Source organism: Triticum urartu, chromosome 1A, assembly GCF_056163025.1.
Source record: "Triticum urartu cultivar PI428250 chromosome 1A, HENAU_Tu73, whole genome shotgun sequence".
NCBI classification, from domain to species: domain Eukaryota; kingdom Viridiplantae; phylum Streptophyta; class Magnoliopsida; order Poales; family Poaceae; genus Triticum; species Triticum urartu.
In genome coordinates, this window is record NC_141873.1 from 585,072,058 (window position 1) to 585,095,807 (window position 23,750).

The 23,750-nt window shown below is 44.6% G+C and overlaps 1 protein-coding gene across 1 annotated transcript in view; it reads right to left on the minus strand.

Annotated features, from left to right (window-relative positions):
* Positions 1-10,243: 10,243 nt before the first annotated feature.
* The window catches only part of LOC147993116 (uncharacterized), a 97,261-nt gene continuing 83,754 nt past the window's right edge, over positions 10,244-23,750 (minus strand). The window contains exon 4 of the mRNA XM_087539231.1: positions 10,244-10,455. Within this exon, the coding sequence (XP_087395357.1) occupies positions 10,244-10,455 (212 nt within the window). The remainder of the gene's footprint in view (positions 10,456-23,750) is intronic.

Sequence of the window (23,750 nt, forward strand, 5' to 3'; positions counted from 1 at the left end):
CCGCTTCCAGTGACCATTCCCTTTGCAGTAGAAGCACTCAGTTTCAGGCTTAGGTCCAGACTGGGGCTTCTTCACTTGAGCAGCAACTTGCTTTCCATTCTTCTTGAAGTTCCCCTTCTTCCCTTTACCCTTTTTCTTGAAACTGGTGGTCTTGTTAACCATCAACACTTGATGCTCCTTCTCGATTTCTACCTCCGCAGCCTTTAGCATTGCGAAGAGCTCGGGAATTGTCTTATCCATCCCTTGCATATTATAGTTCATCACGAAGCTTTTGTACCTTGGTGGCAGTGATTGAAGAACTCTGTCAATGACACTATCATCAGGAAGATTAACTCCCAGTTGAGTCAAGTGGTTGCGGTACCCAGACATTCTGAGTATATGTTCACTGACAAAACTATTCTCCTCCATCTTGGAGCTATAGAACTTGTTGGAGACTTCATATCTCTCAGCTTGGGCATTTGCTTGAAATATTAACTTTAACTCCTGGAACATCTCATATGCTCCATGACGTTTGAAACGTCTTTGAAGTCCCATTTTAAGCCGTAAAGCATGGCACACTAAACTATCGAGTAGTCATCAACACGGGACTGCCAGGCATTCACAATGTCTGCAGTTGCTGGCGCGGGTGGTACACCTAGTGGTGCTTCCAGGACATAATTCTTGTATGCAACAATGAGGATAATCCTCAAGTTACGGACCCAGTCCGTGTAGTTGCTACCATCATCTTTCAACTTAGCTTTCTCTAGGAACACATTAAAATTCAAGGGAACGGTAGCACGAGCCATTGATCTGCAACAACATAGACATGCAAAATACTATCAGGTACTAAGTTCATGATAAATTAAAGTTCAATTAATCATATTACTTAAGAACTCCCACCTAGATAGACATCCCTCTAGTCATCTAAATGATCACGTGATCCATATCAACTAAACCATGTCCGATCATCATGTGAGATAGAGTAGCTTTCAATGGTGAACATCACTATGTTGATCATATCTTCTATATGATTCACGTTCAACCTTTCGGTCTCAGTGTTCTGAGGCCATATCTGCATATGCTAGGCTCGTCAAGTTTAACCTGAGTATTCTGCACATGCAAAACTGGCTTGCACCCGTTGTATGTGAAAGTAGATCTTATCACACCCGATCGTCACGTGGTGTCTCGGCACGACAAACTGTAGCAACGGCGCATACTCAGGGAGAACACTTATACCTTGAAATTTAGTGAGGGATCATCTTATAATGCTACTGCCATACTAAGCAAAATAAGATGCATAAAGGATAAACATCACATGCAATCAAAATAAGTGATATGATATGGCCATCATCATCTTGTGCCTTTCATCTCCATCTCCAAAGCACCGTCATGATCACCATCATCACTGGCTTGACACCTTGATCTCCATCGTAGGATCATTGTCGTCTCGCGAACTATTGCTTCTACGACTATCGCTACCGCTTAGTGATAAAGTAAAGCAATTACATGGCGATTGCATTTCATACAAAAAAGCGACAACCATAAGGCTCCTGCCAGTTGCCGATAACTTTTACAAAACATGATCATCTCATACAACAATTTATATCTCATCACGTCTTGACCATATCACATCACAAAAAGCCCTGCAAAAACAAGCTAGACGTCCTGTACTTTGTTGTTGCAAGTTTTACGTGGCTACTACGGGCTTACAGCAAGAACCGTTCTTACCTACGCATTGATACGTCTCCAACGTATCTATAATTTTTGATTGCTCCATGCTATATTATCTACTGTTTTGGACATTATTGGGCTTTATGATCCACTTTTATATTATTTTTGGGACTAACCTATTAACCGGAGGCCCAGCCCAGAATTGCTGTTTTTTTTGCCTATTTTAGGGTTTCGAAGAAAAGGAATATCAAACGGAGTCCAAACGGAATGAAACCTTCGAGAACGTGATTTTCTCAACGAACACGACCCACGAGACTTGGACCCTACGTCAAGACACAAGATAGGAGGCCACGAGGTAGGGGGCGCGCCTACCCCCCAGGCGCGCCCTCCACCCTCGTGGGCCCCCTATTGCTCCACCAACATACTCCTTCCTCCTATATATACCTACGTACCCCCAAACGATCAGATATGGAGCCAAAACCCTAATTCCACCGCCGCAACTTTCTGTATCCACGAGATCCCATCTTGGGGCCTGTTCCGGAGCTCCGCCGCAGGGGGCATCGATCACGGAGGGCTTCTACATCATCACCATAGCCCCTCCGATGAAGTGTGAGTAGTTCACCTCAGACCTACGGGTCCATAGTTATTAGCTAGATGGCTTCTTCTCTCTTTTTGGATCTCAATACAATGTTCTCCCCCTATCTTGTGGAGATCTATTCGATGTAATCTTCTTTTTGCGGTGTGTTTGTTGAGACCGATGAATTGTGGGTTTATGATAAAGTCTATCTATGAATAATATTTGAATCTTCTCTGAATTCTTTTATGTATGATTGGTTATCATCGCAAGTCTCTTCAAATTATTAGTTTGGTTTGGCCTACTAGATTGATCTTTCTTGCAATGGGAGAAGTGCTTAGCTTTGGGTTCAATCTTGCGGTGTCCTTTCCCAGTGACAGTAGGGGCAGCAAGGCACGTATTGTATTGTTGCCATCGAGGATAACAAGATGGGGTTTTCATCATATTGCACGAGTTTATCCCTCTACATCATGTCATCTTGCTTAAGGCGTTACTCTGTTTTCATTAACTTAATACTCTAGATGCATGCTGGATAGCGGTCGATGAGTGGAGTAATAGTAGTAGATGCAGGCAGGAGTCGGTCTACTTGTCTCGGACGTGATGCCTATATACATGATCATACCTAGATATTCTCATAACTATGCTCAATTCTGTCAATTGCTCAACAGTAATTCGTTCACCCATCGTAGAATACTTATGCTCTTGAGAGAAGCCACTAGTGAAACCTATGGCCCCCGGGTCTATCTTCATCATATTAATCTTACATTACTTAGTTATTTCCTTTGCTTTTTCCTTTGCGTTTATTTTACTTTGCATCTTTATCATAAAAATACCAAAAATATTATCTTATCATATCTATCAGATCTCACTCTCGTAAGTGGCCGTGTAGGGATTGACAACCCCTTATCGCGTTGGTTGTGAGGATTTATTTGTTTTGTGTAGGTACGAAGGACTCGCGCATAGCCTCCTACTGGATTGATACCTTGGTTCTCAAAAACCGAGGGAAATACTTACGCTACTTTGCTGCATCATCCCTTCCTCTTCGGGGAAAACCAATGCAGTGCTCAAGAGGTAGCAAGAAGGATTTCTGGCGCCATTGCAGGGGAGTCTATGCAAAAGTCAATATACCAAGTACCCATCACAATCCCTATCTCCCGCATTACATTATTTGCCATTTGCCTATCGTTTTCCTCTCCCCCACTTCACCCTTGCCGTTTTATCCGCCCTCTCTCACTGGTAGAAAAAGGGCCTGTTGTCCCGGTTCATAAGGGCCTTTTGTCCCGGTTCTGGAACCGGGACTAAAGGGTCGGTACTAATGCTCTGTCCCTTTAGTCCTAGTTCAATCCAGAACCGGGACAGATGGTCCTCCACGTGGCCTGTGCGCGGAGCCCAGGCAGAGACCCTTTTGTTTTGGGGTTTGGGGTTTTTTGTTTTTTTAAAGGGGGGGGGGTTTGTTTTTTTTAAAGGGGGGGGGGGTTTGGGGGTTTTGGGGGGTTAACTTAGGTGTTTCATATATTGTGTTAGCTATCTATAATTAATAGAGAGAAGTGTCCTCTCTTATGTCCGTGCTTGGTCGACGCTACGTACTATACATACGTATAGAGAGGACTAGACACGCTAGCTAGCTAGTAAGCAAACGAAGGAAACAGAAGATCGTCATGAACATATATGCATACAGAGAGAAGTGATATCGACCACCTCTCCTTCTCCGAGAGACTGGTCGAACAACAAGTTCTCGTATATCTATCCGACACTACTGGCTACATATATACAATAATTATCTCTTACAAATATAATCATACGGACTCAGGGTCCACATAGAATTCTCCGTCTTCAGGGATCACGTGGTCAAGAAAGAATGCCGCCAATTCCTCTTGAATTGCTCGCATGCGAGCTGGTGCTAGGAGTTCATCCCGCTTCCGAAACATCTAATTTAAAGAAGGGGGTCAATACATATATATATATATGAATGAATGAAACTCAACACAAATGATGGTAATAAAATAAAATTGTGAATGTTGTTATTTACGTACTTCATATTGTTCGTCAGTGTAGCCCCGCTCACAGGTCGTGTGGCGGATGGACTCGCAAACGTAGTATCCATAGAAATCATTCCCTTGTTCCTTCCACAACCACTTTACAAGAAATAGAGGTCAATCAAACTGATAAGCAAGAATGCCAAATGGTATTGATGAAACTAGCGCTTGAATGACTAGTAGATGCGCGGAACATGCTACTATAGTACTTACTTTTGGGTGTCTCAATTGCAGCTCCTTCGGCAGTCCCGGAGCTTTTCTGGTGAATTTTCTCCAAACCCTGCCAGACAAGGAAAACAATTACTTGATATATCAGGAAATGAACAAAGTTGCTGATATGGTGGATAATGATCGATTTAACTTACTTCTCGAGTATTTGAGTCATGTCTGCATAGTCCTGGGGATCTTTTCGTCTAGAGTCTAAGACGGTTACTAGTCCCTTCTCAAGCTTAATCTCTAGGAGAATATAGTGGAAACTGCACACGCATGCATAACTCATCAATTACATTACTATAACCTTGACTAATATATAAGGGAAACCGAATACGCACAAGACAGTAACACTCACTTGAAGTTGTAAGGAAAGAGTATTATATCTTTGTTTTCATTTATTACAAACGATCGTAGCATGTTGGCCTTGGTAGCTGCGGCATGAAATTTAACCTAAGTTGCATCTATGAGATATGTGTTAATGAACCCAATATCACCGACTTGTCTTTTCTTCAATTCGGCGATCTTCAATCTGCATAATATAGTGAGGATGATTATAAATACATGCAATGAAAGAGCTGAGCTATATAGAGAAACTTAATGACAGAAGTAGTACTACTTATAGACAGTAGCAGGCGACCGTTGTTTTATCGAGGGCCAATTGATTGAAAAACTGATAGAACTCCTCAAATGGAACGGGCAACAGTTCAATTCCAACGAGGTCATGCTCCTTTTTAACTTTCACATACAAAGTACTCCTCCCCCGAGAGTCTCTGCAGATTTTCATGTACCAATCATGCAATCTTCGCATCATCGTTGATAGAGATCTTTCATCTTTGACGAGAGGCTTCCCGTACTCGTATCTTTGTATCTGCACGTCCATGGGTTCATAATGTACATCGTCGGGCAGGTAATCTGCAAGATTTCTATAACCGGGCACCATCCTCGGATCATTAGCGACGTTGTGGCTAGGCACCTTGAGCGGGGGGCATGATTGCTTCGCTTGTTCGCCGAGTTGGGCAATTTGTTTCCCAGCTCGTCGTTCTTTCAGCCTTTGATCACTGACAGTACTTCCTGACCGCTCCGCTTTGGCAAATTCCTTTCCAATAATGCGCTCATAGTTTCCTTTCGGCGGAGACTTCGGTGGTTTTGTCAGGGCAGCCAGAGTGCGCTTCGCTTTCACTGGATCTACCTTCTCCTCCGGAAGTGGATGTCTCTTTGCTTTCAACCCTTGAAACCAGTCATCCACTTCGGTTCGTGCGATCTCAGCGTTCTCCTCCGGGGTCCTCTCGTATGGTAACTTCTCTGGAGTCTTCAGAGAAGGACCGAATCTGTATGTCCTCCCGCCTCTGGTTGTACTGCTAGACGTCGACCGAGCAGACGGAGCGGTTGTCTTCTTTACTTTCTTACGAGGCGGAGGAGAAGGACTACGACGCGCCGGAACAGCTGGAGCGGCGGCATGTCTCTTCCGCCCTTGCTGACGAGGCGGAGAAGGAGGAGGCTGGCTGCTCGGGCGCGTCGGCACAGGCGAAGAAGGAGGCAGAGTGCCGCCACGCGCTGGAGAAGGAGCCGGTTGAGTGCCCTGATCGTCACTCGCCGGAGGAGGAGGCGGTGGAGGAGGCGGAGTGCCCTGACTCGCCGGAGGAGGAGGCGGTGGAGGAGGCATCCAGTTCGGAAGGTTGATGAGCTCCTTCCGCCATAGGCATGGAGTCTTCAGAGCAGACCCCAGCCTAGTCTCCCCTTCACCGGTAGGGTGGTCAAGCTGGAGGTCCTCAAATCCCTTCGTTATTTCATCCACCATCACCCTAGCATATCCTTCTGGAATTGGCCGGCAGTGAAAAGTTGCGCCGGGTTTAGTAGGATAAACAGAGCCAATAGCCGCCTTGACCTTCAAATTCATCCATTGCGTCATAAGGTGGCAATTTTGAGACTCCGTGATAGCATCCACGGGATAGCTGGCAGGAGCCGTCAAGGCATGCTCCGACTGAAGCAGCTCGGTGGAAGCCACGCTGCTTCTGCGCTGAGATGGCGGGGTAGCTTCGGGGGAAGCTTCGGCAGTACGTTTGCTGCGATTTGCTTCTCGTTCCTCTATTGCGTCTACCCTTGCTTGCAATGCCTGCATTTGGGTCTATTGCACTTTTTCCTCCTCTCATGGGATTTGTAACCGCCTGCGTCCGGAAACCCAACCTTCCATGGAATGGAGTCTGGCGTGCCTCGTGTCCGTCTAGGGTGCTCAGGATTCCCGAGGGCCATTGTGAGCTCGTCATTCTCTCTGTCTGGAAAGAACGTCCCTTGCTGCGCTGCTTCGATATACTGCTTAAGCTTCCTGACTGGTATGTCCATTTGATCGTTCATCCAAATGCACTTCCCTGTTACAGGGTCCAAGGTTCCGCCAGCCCCGAAGAACCAAGTCTGGCAATGGTCTGGCCAGTTAATTGTCTCTGGTTCGATCCCTTTATCAACCAGATCATTCTCAGTCTTGGCCCACTTAGGCCGGGCTACGAGGTAGCCACCTGACCCCGTGCGATGGTGATGCTTCTTCTTCGCAGCATTTTGCTTGTTTGTCGCCGACATCTTCTTACTCTTTTCCGATGTCTTGTGGGCCACAAATGCGGGCCAGTGATCTCTGATCTTCTTATATCTGCCCTTGAATTCTGGTGTCTCATTATTTTTGACAAACTTATTCAGCTCTTTCTTCCACCTCCTGAATAGTTCTGCCATCCTCTTAAGAGCAAAAGACTTGATTAATTGCTCTTTAACTGGGTTCTCTGGATTATCCTCTGGCGGTAGGGTGAAATTTGACTTCAGCTCAGTCCAAAGATCATTTTTCTGCATATCATTGACATAAGACACCTCAGGGTCTTCTGTAGCCGGCTTAAACCATTGCTGGATGCTTATCGGGATCTTGTCCCTAACCAGAACCCCGCACTGAGCAACAAATGCGTTCTTTGTTCGGATGGGTTCAATCGGTTGGCCGTCGGGCGCGATTGCTATGATCTCAAACCTTTCATCCGAGCTCAACTTTTTCTTCGGGCCTCGTCTCTTTACCGAAGTTGTGCTTGATCTGGAGGGCTAGAAAAAAGAACAAAGACTTAATTAATATGTGTACATACCAAAACAATGAATGCATCAATCAGCTAGTCAGCACAGGCTTAACTAATATATATACCTTGCCGGACTCGGTTCGGTCACCGGAGCCGTCATCACGGTCTCCTTCTTGCACCGGCATTGGGTCACCGGAGCCGTCCTCATGTTCTTCTTCTTGCACCGGCATTAGGTCACCGTAGCCAGCTTCTTCACCCTCTCCTTCCAGACCATCGGTGTCGTTGAGAAACAACGAGACGGCATCACTTCCTTCTGCGATTATGTCCCTCAACAACGCTTCTTTTGCTTCGTCTCGGGCGGTGTCCATAGTTTCTGCAAATATTTACAACATGGCAATTATTATTCAAACATGACAGATGGATATATTAGTGGCAAACATAGAACTAGCTACCTAATCATAGTAAGGAATCATATATATTAATTTGTGGCCTCGACGCTGCTTCTCTAGGGTTTGGGGTGGCCTCGACAACGCTTCAAGGGTTTGGGGTGGCCTCGAGAACGCTTCAAGGAGGGGGTAATATCGACCCCCCCCCACGTGTTGAAGCTATCGGGAGGGGGTATATATCGACAACGACGACACCACATCTATGTCCCTCGATGACCCTCGTTCCCGATAAAAAAAGAGGAAGAAGAAGAAAAAAAGAGGAGAAGAAAGAATAGAGGAGAAGAACTCCTCTATTCTTTCTTCTCCTCTTTTTTTTCTTCTTCCTCTTCTTTTTTTATCCTCTTCTTCCTCTCAAGTTCGAGAGGATCGCCGAGGGGTCGGGAGGTTGCCTAGTGTCAAAGGATTCAACAAAACCATGTCTTCATCATTTGGTGAAAGTAACAGGTGCATGATGGTACGAAGCTCTCCAAAGTTATTTTGGAACGGAGTCCTAGATAGGATAATTTGCTTTTTGGTACAAAGTTCAGCAAGAACCTTCCAAATATCGTTATTTGGAAGGCCTTTGCTGAAATTCATACAAAAAGGCAAATTATCCTATCCGGGACACCATTCCAAAATAACTTTGGAGGACTTCGTCATGCCCTGGTTACTTCTGGCTAATGATGAAGCCATGGATTTCTTCAATACTTTGACACTAGGAAATATCTCTCTCGACCCCTCGGCGATCCTCGACCCCTCGAACCCTCGACGACCCTGGAACCCTCGACCCCTCGGCAATCCTCTTCTTCCTCTCATGTTCAAGAGGATCGCCGAGGGGTCGGGATGTTGCCTAGTGTCAAAGGATTCAACAAAACCATGTCTTCATCATTAGGTGAAAGTAACAGGTGCATGATGGTACGAAGCTCTCCAAAGTTATTTTGGAACGGAGTCCTAGATAGGATAATTCGCTTTTTGGTACAAAGTTCAGCAAGAACCTTCCAAATATCGTTATTTGGAAGGCCTTTGCTGAAATTCATACAAAAAGGCAAATTATCCTATCCGAGACACCATTCCAAAATAACTTTGGAGGACTTCGTCATGCCCTGGTTACTTCCGGCTAATGATGAAGCGATGGATTTCTTCAATACTTTGACACTAGGAAACCTCTCTCAACCCCTCGGCGATCCTCGACCCCTCGAACCCTCGATGACCCTGGAACCCTCGACCCCTAGACGACCCTGGAACCCTCGACCCTCGATCCCTCGACCCTATAGAACCCTCGAACCCTCGACCCTGAAACCCTCGACCCTTGACCCCTTAACGACCCTCGACCCTCTACCCTAGTTCCCGACCCTCGACCCCTCGGCGATCCTCGACACCCTCGTTCCCGATTAAAATTAAGAAGATGAAGAAGAAGAAGAAGAAAAAAGAGGAGAAGAAGAAAGGAATAGCTAGAGGAGAAGATCGAAGAAAAAAAGGAAGAAAAAAAAGAGGAGAAGAAGAAAGGAATAGTGGAGAAGAAGAAAAAATAGAATATATTCTATTTTCTCTTCTTCTCCACTATTCCTTTCTTCTTCTCCTCTTCTTTTTCTTCTTTTTTCTTCTTCTTATTTATTTCTCCTCTTCTTCCTCTCCTCTTCTTCTTTCTTTCCTCTTCTTATTTTCTTTCTTTCCTATACTTCTTTTCCTTCCTTCTTAATATCACTTAGCAAATTTTGCAACGATAGAGAGGGGGTGCTCCCGTGGTCTAAAATCCGTCTATGCATGATAGAAAATTCTGAAAAAATACATCTATGTCCCTCAACGTCCCCGCCTCTCTCATGAACAAAAAAAATATGTGAATTAAAAAAACATCATGTTCTATGAACAAAAAAACATCATATTTCATCCACATTCGTGCATACATCATATATGTGATCATCTATGAAAAAAACATCATATTCTATAAAAAATCATTACATATATATATAAACAAGCATATATATATAACAAGCACATATATATATATATATATAAAACAAGCATATATATGAAAAAAAATTGCAAAGGGAGGGCGCCGGTGGCCGGATCAAGCTAAGGAGGCGGGCAGGGGCGCAGGCGACGGCGAGGGCGGGCCGGGGCGGCCCGCGTCAGGGCAGGGGCGTGGGTGACGGCGACGGGGGCGGGCAGGGGCGCAGGCGACGGCGAGGGCGGGCCGGGGCAGCGCGCGTCAGGGCAGGGGCGTGGGTGACGGCGACGGGGGCGGGCAGGGGCGGCGTGCGTCGGGGCAGGGGCGGGCGGTGATGGCGAGTCCGTGGCAGGGGCTCAGGGTGCGGGGCGGCGCGCGCGAGCAGGGGAGCTCGAGGCGACGACGGGGGCGGCGAGGGCATCGGCGCGCGGGGGCGGGACGGGGCAGGGGCAGGGCGACAGCGACGAGGAGCGGGCGGCGATGGCGAGCACGAGGCAGGGGCGCGGGGTGACGGCGACGGCGAGCACGGGCAGCCTGTCGGCGTCGGGGGCAAATGGTCGATGAGAAACTGAAAATTTCCTAAGTCCCGCTTATATACACAGAGTATTGGTCCCGGTTCGTGGCACCAACCGTGACCAATGCCCCCCTTTAGTCCCGGTTGGTGCCACCAACCGGACCAGAGGCCTGATTTCGCCAGCCCAAAGGGCAGGAAGCGGCGGCCTTTGGTCCCGGTTGGTGGCACCAACCGGGACTAAAGGGGGGCATTGGTCACGGTTGGTGCCACCAACCGGGACCAATGGCCTTGTGCTGCCCCGCGCCCAAAAGTTTAGTCCAACCTCGCTAGTTGAGACGGCTCGGGAGTGGTTTATAAGCGCTGCTGCGCCCACCCTCCCGAGCTCCTCTCAACTGCAGGCTTTCGGGCCTAATCTGTCACTGCAATGCCTGTGGGCCTAGTGGGCCTACTGCGGGCCTGAATCCTGGCCCATGGTAGGGTTTCTAGTCGTATTCAGGCCGTGGTGGGCTAGTAGGTGGCATTTTTTTTGTTTTTTGTTGCTTTATTTATTTTCTTTTGTTTTTTGCTTTATTTTTTAATTCTTTATGCTTTTAGTTTTAGAAAAATTATAAACTTTTTGTTAATGCCATTAGTTTTCAAATTTGAAAACACTTTTTTAGTTTTTTTGTTTTCTTTGTTGCTTTATTTATTTTATTTTGTGATTAAATTTACTATAAAAATAGTTTTTTCCTGTTTTTTTGATTTGTTTTTTGCATTATTTATTTTCTTTTGTTTTTTGCTTTAATTTTTAATTCTGTTTGCTTTTAGGTTAGCAAAATTATAAACTTTCTGTTAGTGCCATTAGTTTTAGAAAAATTATAAACTTTCTGTTAGTGCCATTAGTTTTCAAATTTGAAAACACTTTTTTAGTTTTTTTGTTTTCTTTGTTGCTTTATTTATTTTATTTTGTGATTAACTTTACTATAAAAATAGTTTTTTCCTGTTTTTTGATTTGTTTTTGCATTATTTATTTTCTTTTGTTTTCTGCTTTAATTTTTAATTCTGTTTTCTTTTAGGTTAGCAAAATTATAAACTTTTTGTTAGTGCCATTAGTTTTACAAAAATTATAAAATTTCTGTTAGTGCCATTAGTTTTCAAATTTGAATAGTTAAAATTTGAATTCTTTTAAAATTGTTTGAATCACAAGTTTGTGATTAACTTACTAAAAAATGAGAATAGATGCGCTTATAGAGAAAATTCAACCTAAATTCCTAGTAAATTTCTATGAATTTCAGAGAAATTCACTATGAATTTAGGTTAAACTTTTCTCTATTAGGGCATCTATTTTCACTTCGAGAGGAGCTCAACAAGGCAGAGAGGGAAGGGCTTATAAACCGGTGTGAGGCCCCTTCGGTTGGCGAGGTGGGACTAAACTCTGCCCGCAACGAGGACCAACCCTTTAGTCCCGGTTTCTGGCACAAACCGGGACTAATGGTCATGGGCTAGGGGCGAACCATAAGACATGAAAGAATTTCAAATGAACTCTGAAAAAGTTGAAAGTTGGGATGGTATCATAATTTCACCCACATAGCATGTGCATGTACAAAACGGACAATGGTAGCATGTTCGTGTGTTACAAAGTTGGCATGGTATCATCATAATAGTTGCGGGAGAAAGTCTTCACTTTTTCTTCGCTTGTGTCATTTGCTTATTGCGCCATAACCATGGATAATCTTCATTGTTTATCAGGATGCTTGGGTCAGCCTTGACATTGAAGGGAGGAATTTCATGAAACTTTTCATAATCTTCAGACATGTCTGTCTTGCCGTCCACTCCCAGGATGTCCCTTTTTCCTGGAAGAACTATGTGGCGCTTTGGCTCATCGTATGATGTATTCGCTTCCTTATCTTTTCTTTTTCTCGGTTTGGTAGACATGTCCTTCACATAGATAACCTGTGCCACATCATTGGCTAGGACGAACGGTTCGTTAGTGTACCCAAGATTTTTCAGATCCACTGTTGTCATTCCGTACTGTGGGTCTACCTGTACCCCGCCGCCTAACAGATTGACCCATTTGCACTTAAACAAAGGGACCTTAAAATCAGGTCCGTAGTCAAGTTCCCATATGTCCACTATGTAACCATAATATGTGTCCTTTCCGCTCACGGTTGCTGCATCAAAGCGGACACCGCTGTTTTGGTTGGTGCTCTTTTGATCTTGGGCGATCGTGTAAAATGTATTCCCATTTATCTCGTATCCTTTGTAAGTCAATACATTCAAAGATGGTCCCCTAGACAACAAGTACAACTCATCACAAACAGTGTTGTCACCTCTGAGACGTGTTTCCAACCAACTGCTGAAAGTCCTGATGTGTTCACATGTAATCCAGTCGTCGCACTGCTCCGGGTGTTTGGAGCGCAGACCGTTCTTGTGTTCATCGACATACGGGGTCACCAAGGTAGAGTTCTGTAGAACTGTGTAGTTTGCTTGAGACCAAGAATATCCGTCCCTGCATATTATTGAGTCTCTTCCAAGAGTGCCTTTTCCAGTCAGTCTCCCCTCATACCGCGATTTAGGGAGACCTATCTTCTGAAGGCCAGGAATGAAGTCAACACAAAACCCGATAACGTCCTCTGTTTGATGGCCCATGGAGATGCTTCCTTCTGGCCTAGCGCGGTTATAGACATATTTCTTTAGGACTCCCATGAACCTCTCAAAGGGGAACATATTGTGTAGAAATATGGGCCCCAAGATGACAATCTCGTCGACTAGATGAACTAGGATGTGCGTCATGATATTGAAGAAGGATGGTGGGAACACCAGCTCGAAACTGACAAGACATTGCGCCACATCACTCCTTAGCCTTGGTACGATTTCTGGATCGATCACCTTCTGAGAGATTGCATTGAGGAATGCACATAGCTTCACAATGACTAATCGGACGTTTTCTGGTAGAAGCCCCCTCAATGCAACCGGAAGCAGTTGCGTCATAATCACGTGGCAGTCATGAGACTTTAGGTTCTGAAACTTTTTCTCTGGCATATTTATTATTCCCTTTATATTCGACGAGAAGCCAGTCGTGACCTTCATACTGAGCAGGCATTCAAAGAAGATTTCTTTCTCTTCTTTCATAAGAGCGTAGCTGGCAGGACCTTTATACTGCTTCGGAGGCATGCCGTCTTTTTCGTGCAAACGTTGGAGGTCCTCCCGTGCCTCAGGTGTATCTTTTGTCTTCCCATACACGCCCAAGAAGCCTAGCAGGTTCACGCAAAGGTTCTTCGTCACGTGCATCACGTCGATTGAGGAGCGGACCTCTAGGTCTTTCCAGTAGGGTAGGTCCCAAAATATAGATTTCTTCTTCCACATGGGTGTGTGTCCCTCAGCGTCATTCGGAACAGCTAGTCCACCGGGACCCTTTCCAAAGATTACATAGTGTAAATCATTGACCATAGCAAGCACGTGATCACCGGTGCGCATGGCAGGATTCTTTCGGTGATCTGCCTCGCCTTTGAAATGCTTGCCTTTCTTTCGACATTGATGGTCGGTCGGAAGAAATCGACGATGGCCCAGGTACACATTCTTCCTGCATTTGTCCAGGTATATACTTTCAGTGTCATCTAAACAGTGCATGCATGCGTGGTATCCTTTGTTTGTCTGTCCTAAAAGGTTACTGAGAGCGGGCCAATCGTTGATGGTCACGAACAAGAATGCCTTAAGGTTAAATTCCTCCTGTCTGTGCTCATCCCACGTACGTACACCGCTTCCATTCCACAGCTATAAAAGTTCTTCAACTAATGGCCTTAGGTACACATCAATTTCGTTGCCGGGTTGCTTAGGGCCTTGGATGAGAACTGGCATCATAATGAACTTCCGCTTCATGCACATCCAAGGAGGAAGGTTATACATACATAGAGTCACGGGCCAGGTGCTGTGATTGCTGCTCTGCTCCCCGAAAGGATTAATGCCATCCGCGCTTAAAGAAAAGCATACATTCCTTGGGTCCTTTGCAAAATCATCCCAGTACTTTCTCTCGATTTTCTCCACTGCGACCCGTCAGCGGGTGCTCTCAACTTCCCATCTTTCTTTCGGTTCTCACTGTGCCATCGTATCAACTTGGCATGCTCTTCGTTTCTAAACAGACATTTCAGCCGTGGTATTATAGGAGCATACCACATCACCTTCGCAGGAACCCTCTTCCTGAGGGGCTCGCCGTCAACATCACCAGGGTCATCTCGTCTGATCTTATACTGCAATGCACCGCATACCGGGCATGCGTTCAGATCCTTGTATGCACCGCAGTAGAGGATGCAGTCATTAGGGCATGCATGTATCTTCTCCACCTCGAATCCTAGAGGGCATACGACCTTCTTTGCTGCATATGTACTGTCGGGCAATTCGTTATCCTTTGGAAGCTTCTTCTTCAATATTTTCAGTAGCTTCTCAAATCCTTTGTCAGCCACAACATTCTCTGCCTTCCACTGCAGCAATTCCTGTACGGTACCGAGCTTTGTGTTGCCATCTTCGCAATTGGGGTATAACCCTTTTTTGTGATCCTCTAACACGCGATCGAACTTCAGCTTCTCCTTTTGACTTTCGCATTGCGTCCTTGCATCGACAATGACCCGGCGGAGATCATCATCATCGGGCACATCGTCTGGTTCCTCTTGATCTTCAGCAGGTTCACCCGTTGTAGCATCATTGGGCACATCGTCTGGTTCCTCTTGATCTTCACCAGCTCCCCCCGTTGCAGCATCACCGTATTCAGGGGGCACATAGTTGTCATCGTACTCTTCTTCTTCGCCGTCTTCCATCATAACCCCTATTTCTCCGTGCCTCGTCCAAACATTATAGTGTAGCACGAAACCCTTGTAAAGCAGGTGGGAGTGAAGGATTTTCCGGTTAGTGTAAGACCTCGTATTACCACATTGAGTGCATGGACAACACATAAAACCATTCTTCTTGTTTGCCTCAGCCGCATCGAGAAACTCATGCACGCCCTTAATGTACTCGCGGGTGTGTCTGTCACCGTACATCCATTGCCGGTTCATCTGCACACATTATATATAATTAAGTGTCCAAATTAATAGAAGTTCATCATCACATTAAAACGAAAGTGCATACATAGTTCTCATCTAACAACATATAGCTCTCCAGAGCATCTAATTAATTAAACCATACATTGAAACTATGTAAAACATTTCAATGCGAAAACAAATGCGATCATAATCGCAACCAAGGTAACAATTGATCCAACGGCATAATGATACCAAGCCTTGGTATGAATGGCATATTTTCTAATCTTTCTAATCTTCAAGCGCATTGCATCCATCTTGATCTTGTGATCATCGACGACATCCGCAACATGCAACTCCAATATCATCTTCTCCTCCTCAATTTTTTTATTTTTTCCTTCAACAAATTGTTTTCTTCTTCAACTAAATTTAACCTCTCGACAATAGGGTCGGTTGGCATTTCCGATTCACATACATCCTACATAAATAAAATCTATGTCACGTTGGTCGGCATAATTTTCATAAACAATAAATGAACCAATAGTTATAAAGATAATATATATACCACATCCGAATCATAGACAGGACGAGGGCCGACGGGGGCGAATACCAAAACCATCGCACTATATAAGATGCAATAATAAAAGTAAGAAAATAATACAAGTATCTATGTAAACATACAAGTAAGAATATTTTTCCTTTCAGAAAGAAGATAAGAACAAGAGGCTCACCACGGTGGTGCCGGCGATGAGCTCGGGGCGGGTGATCGACGGCGGTGAAGACAGGGACGGGGCGTGACGGGCCGCTAAACCTAGACAAATATTATGGAAAATGGAGCTTGGAGGTCGAGCTTGGAGAGGAGAAAGCTTAAGTAGTGTGGCTCGGGCATTCCATCGAACACCTTGTGTGCATAGGAGGTGAGCTAGAGCACCACCAAGCCCTCTCCTCCTCGGCCAGAGAAAAACAGAGCACTGGGGTGCTCTGCTCGCGAGCGAGGGGTATATATAGGCACCTCATTGGTCCCGGTTGGTGACATGAGCCGGGACTAAAGGGGAGCCTTTGGTCCCGGTTCAAGCCACCAACCGGGAACAAAAGGTCCAGATGAACCGGGACCAATGGCCCACGTGGCCCGGCCGACCCCCTGGGCTCATGAACCGGGACCAATGCCCACATTGGTCCCGGTTCTGGGCTGAACCGGGACTAATGGGCTGACCCGGCCTGGACCAAAGCCGTGTATTCTACTAGTGTCTCTCTATCCTCCCTATCTTTCTCTATTTGCCTCTTTTTACCCTTTGCACCTTCTGCCGTTATGTCTGAAATTGGGGAAATTATTGTCGATATGGACAATAATAATATCATGAAAAATTCTGATGCTCCTACTAAAGAACCACCCATCTTACATACAAAAAAAAATCCGTGATGGTAGTGGTAATATTTTTGGAAAAGGAGTTATTCAAGATTTCTTTACTTGTGACGGTGCTTTAGTTACCTTCTATGGGTAGTTCTATTATTCATAGAACTAGTAGTCTTGTGGATGCTATTGCCATGCTTGTAGTTGAACTTGAAAGACAATTCATGCACATGCACCCTTGCATACAAAGGATTTTCCTAGAATTTTCTAACATTGAGCATTCTTCTGTTAAGTGTGCCGCTACTATCTTTTTGGCTCATGAGTTTAGATTCATAATAAAAGAGGCCAAAGAAATCTTTGCACATTATAGGGTGGACGCTTGTCATCCTCCCATAGAGGCCATCCTCTTTGATCAAGAAGAAATAATGCGTTTTCAATCTCTAGACTATGTTGCTTTCAATGAAAATCTTAGAAAAAGGGTTCCTACCAATGTTTTAGTTGATAGAATTTCTGAACTTAATGATGATTTGGCTATTTGAAATAATGAACTAGGATATTCTCTTGAATATATGCTCACAAAGTTCTGTCAAAAGAATGCTTATAATGATGAATTGGTTGTGCAATATGAAGGACCAAAGGAGGAACCTATACCTCCCAAGGTTGATCTTGGGGACTTTTGCCCCATTAAATTTAGCCCTTTTCATTACTTTTGCTTGCCTCAAATAAAACTTTCTGCCGAACGTAGAGAATATGAAATGAGTTTTAATGATCTATCTTACTATTATGGCAATACCTAGATCTATCCTTGCCTTTTATGCCTAGCTAGGGGCGTTAAACGATAGCACTTGTTGGGAGGCAACCCAATTTTATTTTTATTCCTTGCTTTTTATCCTGTTTAGTAATAAATAATTTATCTAGCCTCTGTTTAGGTTGTGTTTTTTGTGTTTAATTAGTGTTTGTGCCAAGTAGAACCGTTGGGAAGACTTGGGGAAAGTCTTGTTAATCTTGCTGTAAAAAACAGAAACTTTAGCGGTCACGAGAACTGCTGCCATTTTTATTTGGAAAGTGCTATTTAGTTAATTCTTTGTGCAGATGCTTAATAGATAAACTCCTCACGTCTAGAAATTTATTTTAGAATTTTTGGGGTTCCAGATCTTGCGCTAGCTTCAGATTACCACAGACTGTTCTGTTTTTGTCAGATTATGTTTTTCGTGTGTTGTTTGCTTATTTTGATGAATCTATGGCTAGTAAAATAGTTTATAAACCATAGAGAAGTTGGAATACAGTAGTTTTAACACCAATATAAATAAACAATGAGTTCATTACAGTAGCTTGAAGTAGTATTTTGTTTTCTTTCGCTAACGGAGCTCACGAGATTTTCTACTTTAAGTTTTGTGTTGTGAAGTTTTCAAGTTTTGGGTAAAGATTTGATGGATTATGGAACAAGGAGTGGCAGGAGCCTAAGCTTGGGGATGCCCATGGCACCCCCAAGATAATCTAAGGACACCTAAAAGCCAAAGCTTGGGGATGCCCCGGAGGGCATCCCCTCTTTTCGTCTACTTCTATCGGTAACTTTACTTGGAGCTATATTTTTATTCACCACATGATATGTGTTTTGCTTGGAGCGTCTTGTATGATTTGAGTCTTTATTTTTTAGTTTACCAAAATCATCCTTGCTGTACACACCTTTTGAGAGAGCAATATATGATTTGGAATTTGTTAGAATACTCTATGTACTTCACTTATATCATTTGAGTTATATAATTTTGCTCTAGTACTTCACTTATATCTTTTAGAGCACGGTGGTGGATTTGTTTTATAGAAACTATTGATCTCTCATGCTTCACTTAGATTATTTTGAGAGTCTTAAATAGCATGGTAATTTGCTTAAATAATCCCAATATGATTGGTATTCAAGAATAGTAAAAACTTTCGTATGAGTGTGTTGAATACTATGAGAAGTTTGATGCTTGGTAATTGTTTTGAGATATGAAGATGGTGATATTAAAGTTATTCTAGTTGAGTAGTTGTGAATTTGAGAAATACTTGTGTTAAGGTTTGTGATTCCCGTAGCATGCACGTATGGTGAACCGTTATGTGATGAAGTCGGAGCATGATTTAATTTTTGATTGTCTTCCTTATGAGTGTCGGTCGGGGACAAGCGATGGTCTTTTCCTACCAATCTATCCCCCTAGGAGCATGCACATAATACTTTGCTTTGATAACTTGTAGATTTTTGCAGTAAGTATATGAGTTCTTTATGACTAATGTTGAGTCCATGGATTATACGCACCTTTCTCACCCTTCCACCTTTGCTAGCCTCTCTAATACCGCGCACCTTTTGCCGTATCATACACCCACCATATACCTTCCTCAAAACAGCCACCATACCTACCTATTATGGCATTTCCATAGCCATTCCGAGATATATTGCCATGCAACTTTCCACCTTTCCGTTTATTATGACACACTCCATCATTGTCATATTGCTTAGTTGACATCGTATTTGTGGCAAAGCCACCATTCATAATTCTTTCATACGTGTCACTCTTGATTCATTGCATATCCCGGTACACCGCGGGAGGCATTCATATAGAGTCATATTTTGTTCTAAGTATCGAGTTGTAATTGTTGAGTTGTAAGAAAAATAAAAGTGTGATGATCATCATTATTAGAGCATTGTCCCAGTGAGGAAAGGATGATGGAGACTATGATTCCCCCACAAGTCGGGATGAGACTCCGGACAAAAAATAAAAAAGAGAGGAAAAGAGGCCATAAAAAAAAGAGAAAAGGCCCAAATAAAAAAATGAGAGAAAAAGAGAGAAGGGACAATGCTACTATCCTTTTACCACACTTGTGCTTCAAAGTAGCACCAGGATATTCATGATAGAGTCTCCTATGTTATCACTTTCATATACTATTGGGAATTTTTCATTATAGAACTTGGCTTGTATATTCCAATGATGGGCTTCCTCAATATACCCTAGGTCTTCATGAGCAAGCAAGTTGGATGCACACCCACTTAGTTTCTTTTGTTGAGCTTTCGTATACTTATAGCTCTAGTGCATCCGTTGCATGGCAATCCCTACTCACTCACATTGATATCTATTGATGGGCATCTCCCTATCCCGTTGATATGCCTAGTTGATGTGAGACTATCTTCTCCCTTTTTGTCTTCTCCACAACCACCATTCTATTCCACTTATAGTGCTATATCCATGGCTCACGCTCATGTATTGCGTGAAGATTGAAAAAGTTTGAGAACACCATAAGTATGAAAAAATTGCTTGGCTTGTCATCAGGGTTGTGCATGATTTAAATATTTTTTGTGGTGAAGATGGAGCATAGCCAGACTATATGATTTTGTAGGGATAACTTTGTTTGGCCATGTTATTTTCAGCAGACATGATTGCTTTGTTAGTATGCTTGAAGTATTATTATTTTTATGTCAATATGAACTTTTATCTTGAATCTTTCGGATCTGAATATTCATACCACAATTAAGAAGAATTACATTAAAATTATGCCAAGTAGCCCTCCGCATCAAAAATTCTGTTTTTATCATTTACCTACTCGAGGACGAGCAGGAAATAAGCTTGGGCATGCTTGATACGTCTCCAATGTATCTATAATTTTTGATTGCTCCATGCTATATTATCTACTGTTTCGGACATTATTGGGATTTATTATCCACTTTTATATTATTTTTGGGACTAACCTATTAACCGGAGGCCCAGCCCAGAATTGATGTTTTTTTTTGCCTATTTTAGGGTTTCGAAGAAAAGCAATATCAAACGGAGTCCAAACGGAATGAAACCTTCGGGAACGTGATTTTCTCAACGAACAAGACCCAAGAGACTTGGACCCTACGTCAAGACACAAGAGAGGAGGCCATGAGGTAGGGGGCGCGCCTACCCCCCCAAGCGCGCCCTCCACCCTCGTGGGCCCCCTGTTGCTCCACCGACGTACTCCTTCCTCATATATATACCTATGTACCCCCAAACGATCAGATACGGAGCCAAAACCCTAATTCCACTGCCGCAACTTTCTGTATCCACGAGATCCCATCTTGGGGCCTGTTCCGGAGCTCCGCCGGAGGGGGCATCGATCATGGAGGGCTTCTACATCATCACCATAGCCCCTCCGATGAAGTGTGAGTAGTCCACCTCAGATCTACGGGTCCATAGTTATTAGCTAGATGGCTTCTTCTCTATTTTTGGATCTCAATACAATGTTCTCCCCCTCTCTTGTGGAGATCTATTCGATGTAATCTTCTTTTTGCGGTGTGTTTATTGAGATCGATGAATTGTGGGTTTATGATCAAGTCTATCTATGAATAAAATTTGAATCTTCTCTGAATTCTTTTATGTATGATTGGTTATCTGTGCAAGTCTCTTCGAATTATCAGTTTGGTTTGGCCTACTAGATTGATCTTTCTTGCAATGGGAGAAGTGCTTAGCTTTGGGTTCAATCTTGCAGTGTCCTTTGCCAGTGACAGTAGGGGCAGCAAGGCACGTATTGTCTTGTTGCCATTGAGGATAACAAGATGGGGTTTTCATCATATTGCATGAGTTTATCCCTCTAGATCCTGTCATCTTGCTTAAGGTGTTACTATGTTTTCATTAACTTAATACTCTAGATGCATGCTGGATAGCAGTCGATGAGTGGAGTAAAAGTAGTAGATGCAGGCAGGAGTCGGTCTACTTATCTCGGACATGATGCCTATATACATGATCATACTATGGATTAGGGGGTGTCCATATAGCCGGACTATAACCTTTGGCCGGACTCTTGGACTATGAAGGTACAAGATTGAAGACTTCATCCCGTGTCCGGATGGGACTTTCCTTGGCGTGGAAGGCAAGCTTGGCAATACAGATATGTAGATCTCCTCCCATTGTAACCGACTCTATGTAACCCTAGCCCTCTCCGGTGTCTATATAAACCGGAGGGTTTTAGTCCATAGGACGGATAACAATCATACTATAGACTAGCTTCTAGGGTTTAGCCTCTCTGATCTCGTGGTAGATCTACTCTTGTACCATCCATATCATCAATATTAATCAAGCAGGACGTAGGGTTTTACCTCCATCAAGAGGGCCCGAACCTGGGTAAAACATTGTGTCCCCTGCCTCCTGTTACCATCCGGCCTAGACGCACAGTTCGGGACCCCCTACCCGAGATCCACAGGTTTTGACACCGACATTGGTGCTTTCATTGAGAGTTCCTCTGTGTCGTCGCCATTAGGCTTGATGGCTCCTACTATCATCGATAGTGATGCAGTCCAGGGTGATACTTTTCTCCCCGGACAGATCTTCGTGTTCGGCGGCTTTGCACCGCGGGCCAATTCGCTTGGCCATCTGGAGCAGATTGAAAGTTACGCCCCTGGGCACCAGGTCAGGTTTGGAAGCTTAAACTACACGGCCGATATCCGTGGAGATTTGATCTTTGACGGATTCGAGCCTCTGCCTTGTGCGCCGCGCAGTCACAATGAGTATGACTTAGCTCTCCCATCGGACAATGTTAAGGAGATCGCACCGGCAGCCGCTCCGACCCTCAATTCGGAGCCAGTTGCGCCTTCCGCGGACGGGTGGATGGACCCCGCCATGGAGGCCTTACCCTTAGCGGCGATCGAGCCGAACATCGACCTTACCTTGCATGAGAGCCGTGTTGTTAAACTGCCAGATCCCTCTCCAGCCACGGACTCCAAACCTTCCGCGCCCCTGCCAATCGAATCCGATTGGGCGCCGATCATGGAATTCATCGCCGCTGATATCTTTCAGCACTCACCCTTTGGTGACATTCTGAATTCACTAAGGTCTCTCTCTTTGTTAGGAGAGCCCTGGCCGGACTATGGCCAACAGGATTGGGATGCAGACGATGAAGAAATTCGACGCCCACCCACCACCCACTTCGTAGCCACTGTCAATTATTTAACCGACATGCTCAACTTCAACTCCGAAGACATCGACGGTATGGACGACGATGTAGGAGACGAACATGAACCAGTGCCTATAGGGCACTGGAAAGCCACCTCATCATACGATATATACATGGTGGATACACCCAAAGAAGGCAATGGCGACGAGTTAGCAGAGGATGACCCCTCCAAGAAGCAACCCAAGCGCCGACATCAGCGGCGCCGTTCTAAGTCCCGCCAAAGCAAAAGTGGTGATACCGGCACAGGAGATAATAATACTCCGGATAGTGCCGAAGACAACAACAATCCCCTCCAGCAAGATTTAGAACAGGAGAATGGAGGAGCCAGCCCTCCTGAGAGAGCGACAGATGGACAAGCGGAGGATGATAATTACATGCCCCCTCCGAAGACGAGGCAAGCCTCGGCGACGACGAATTCGCTGTGCCAGAGGATCCCGTCGAACAAGAACGCTTCAAACGCCGGTTTATAGCCACGACAAATAGCCTTAAGAAAAAGCAGCAACAGCTTCAAGCTGATCAGGATCTGCTAGCTGATAGATGGACTGAAGTTCTCGCGGCCAAGGAATATAAACTTGAGCGCCCCTCCAAGAGTTACCCAAAGTGTAGGTTGCTACCTCGACTGGAGGAAGAAGCGTATGATACGGCTGATCGGCCACCTCGTGGCCGCGATAGAGAGGCATTCCAGCCAAGAACTCAGCCTCCACCCCGACGCCATTCAAATAAAAAGGCATGGGGAGATACGCCAGACCCGCGAGACATATTGGAGGACAAAGCAAAGCATGCAAGATCGATCTATGGATCACGAGGGCGCGCCACTCTGCGAGATGATAAACGTCACGCTAGATACAGTAAAAGCAAATCCGGCCGGGCCGAACACAGCAGGCAAGACCCATTCGAGCTGCGTCACGATATAGCCCAATACAGAGGCACTGCACACCCCTTATGCTTCACAGACGAAGTAATGGATCATCAAATCCCAGAAGGTTTCAAACCTATAAATATTGAATCATACGACGGCACAACAGATCCCGCAGTATGGATCGAGGATTTCCTCCTCCACATCCACA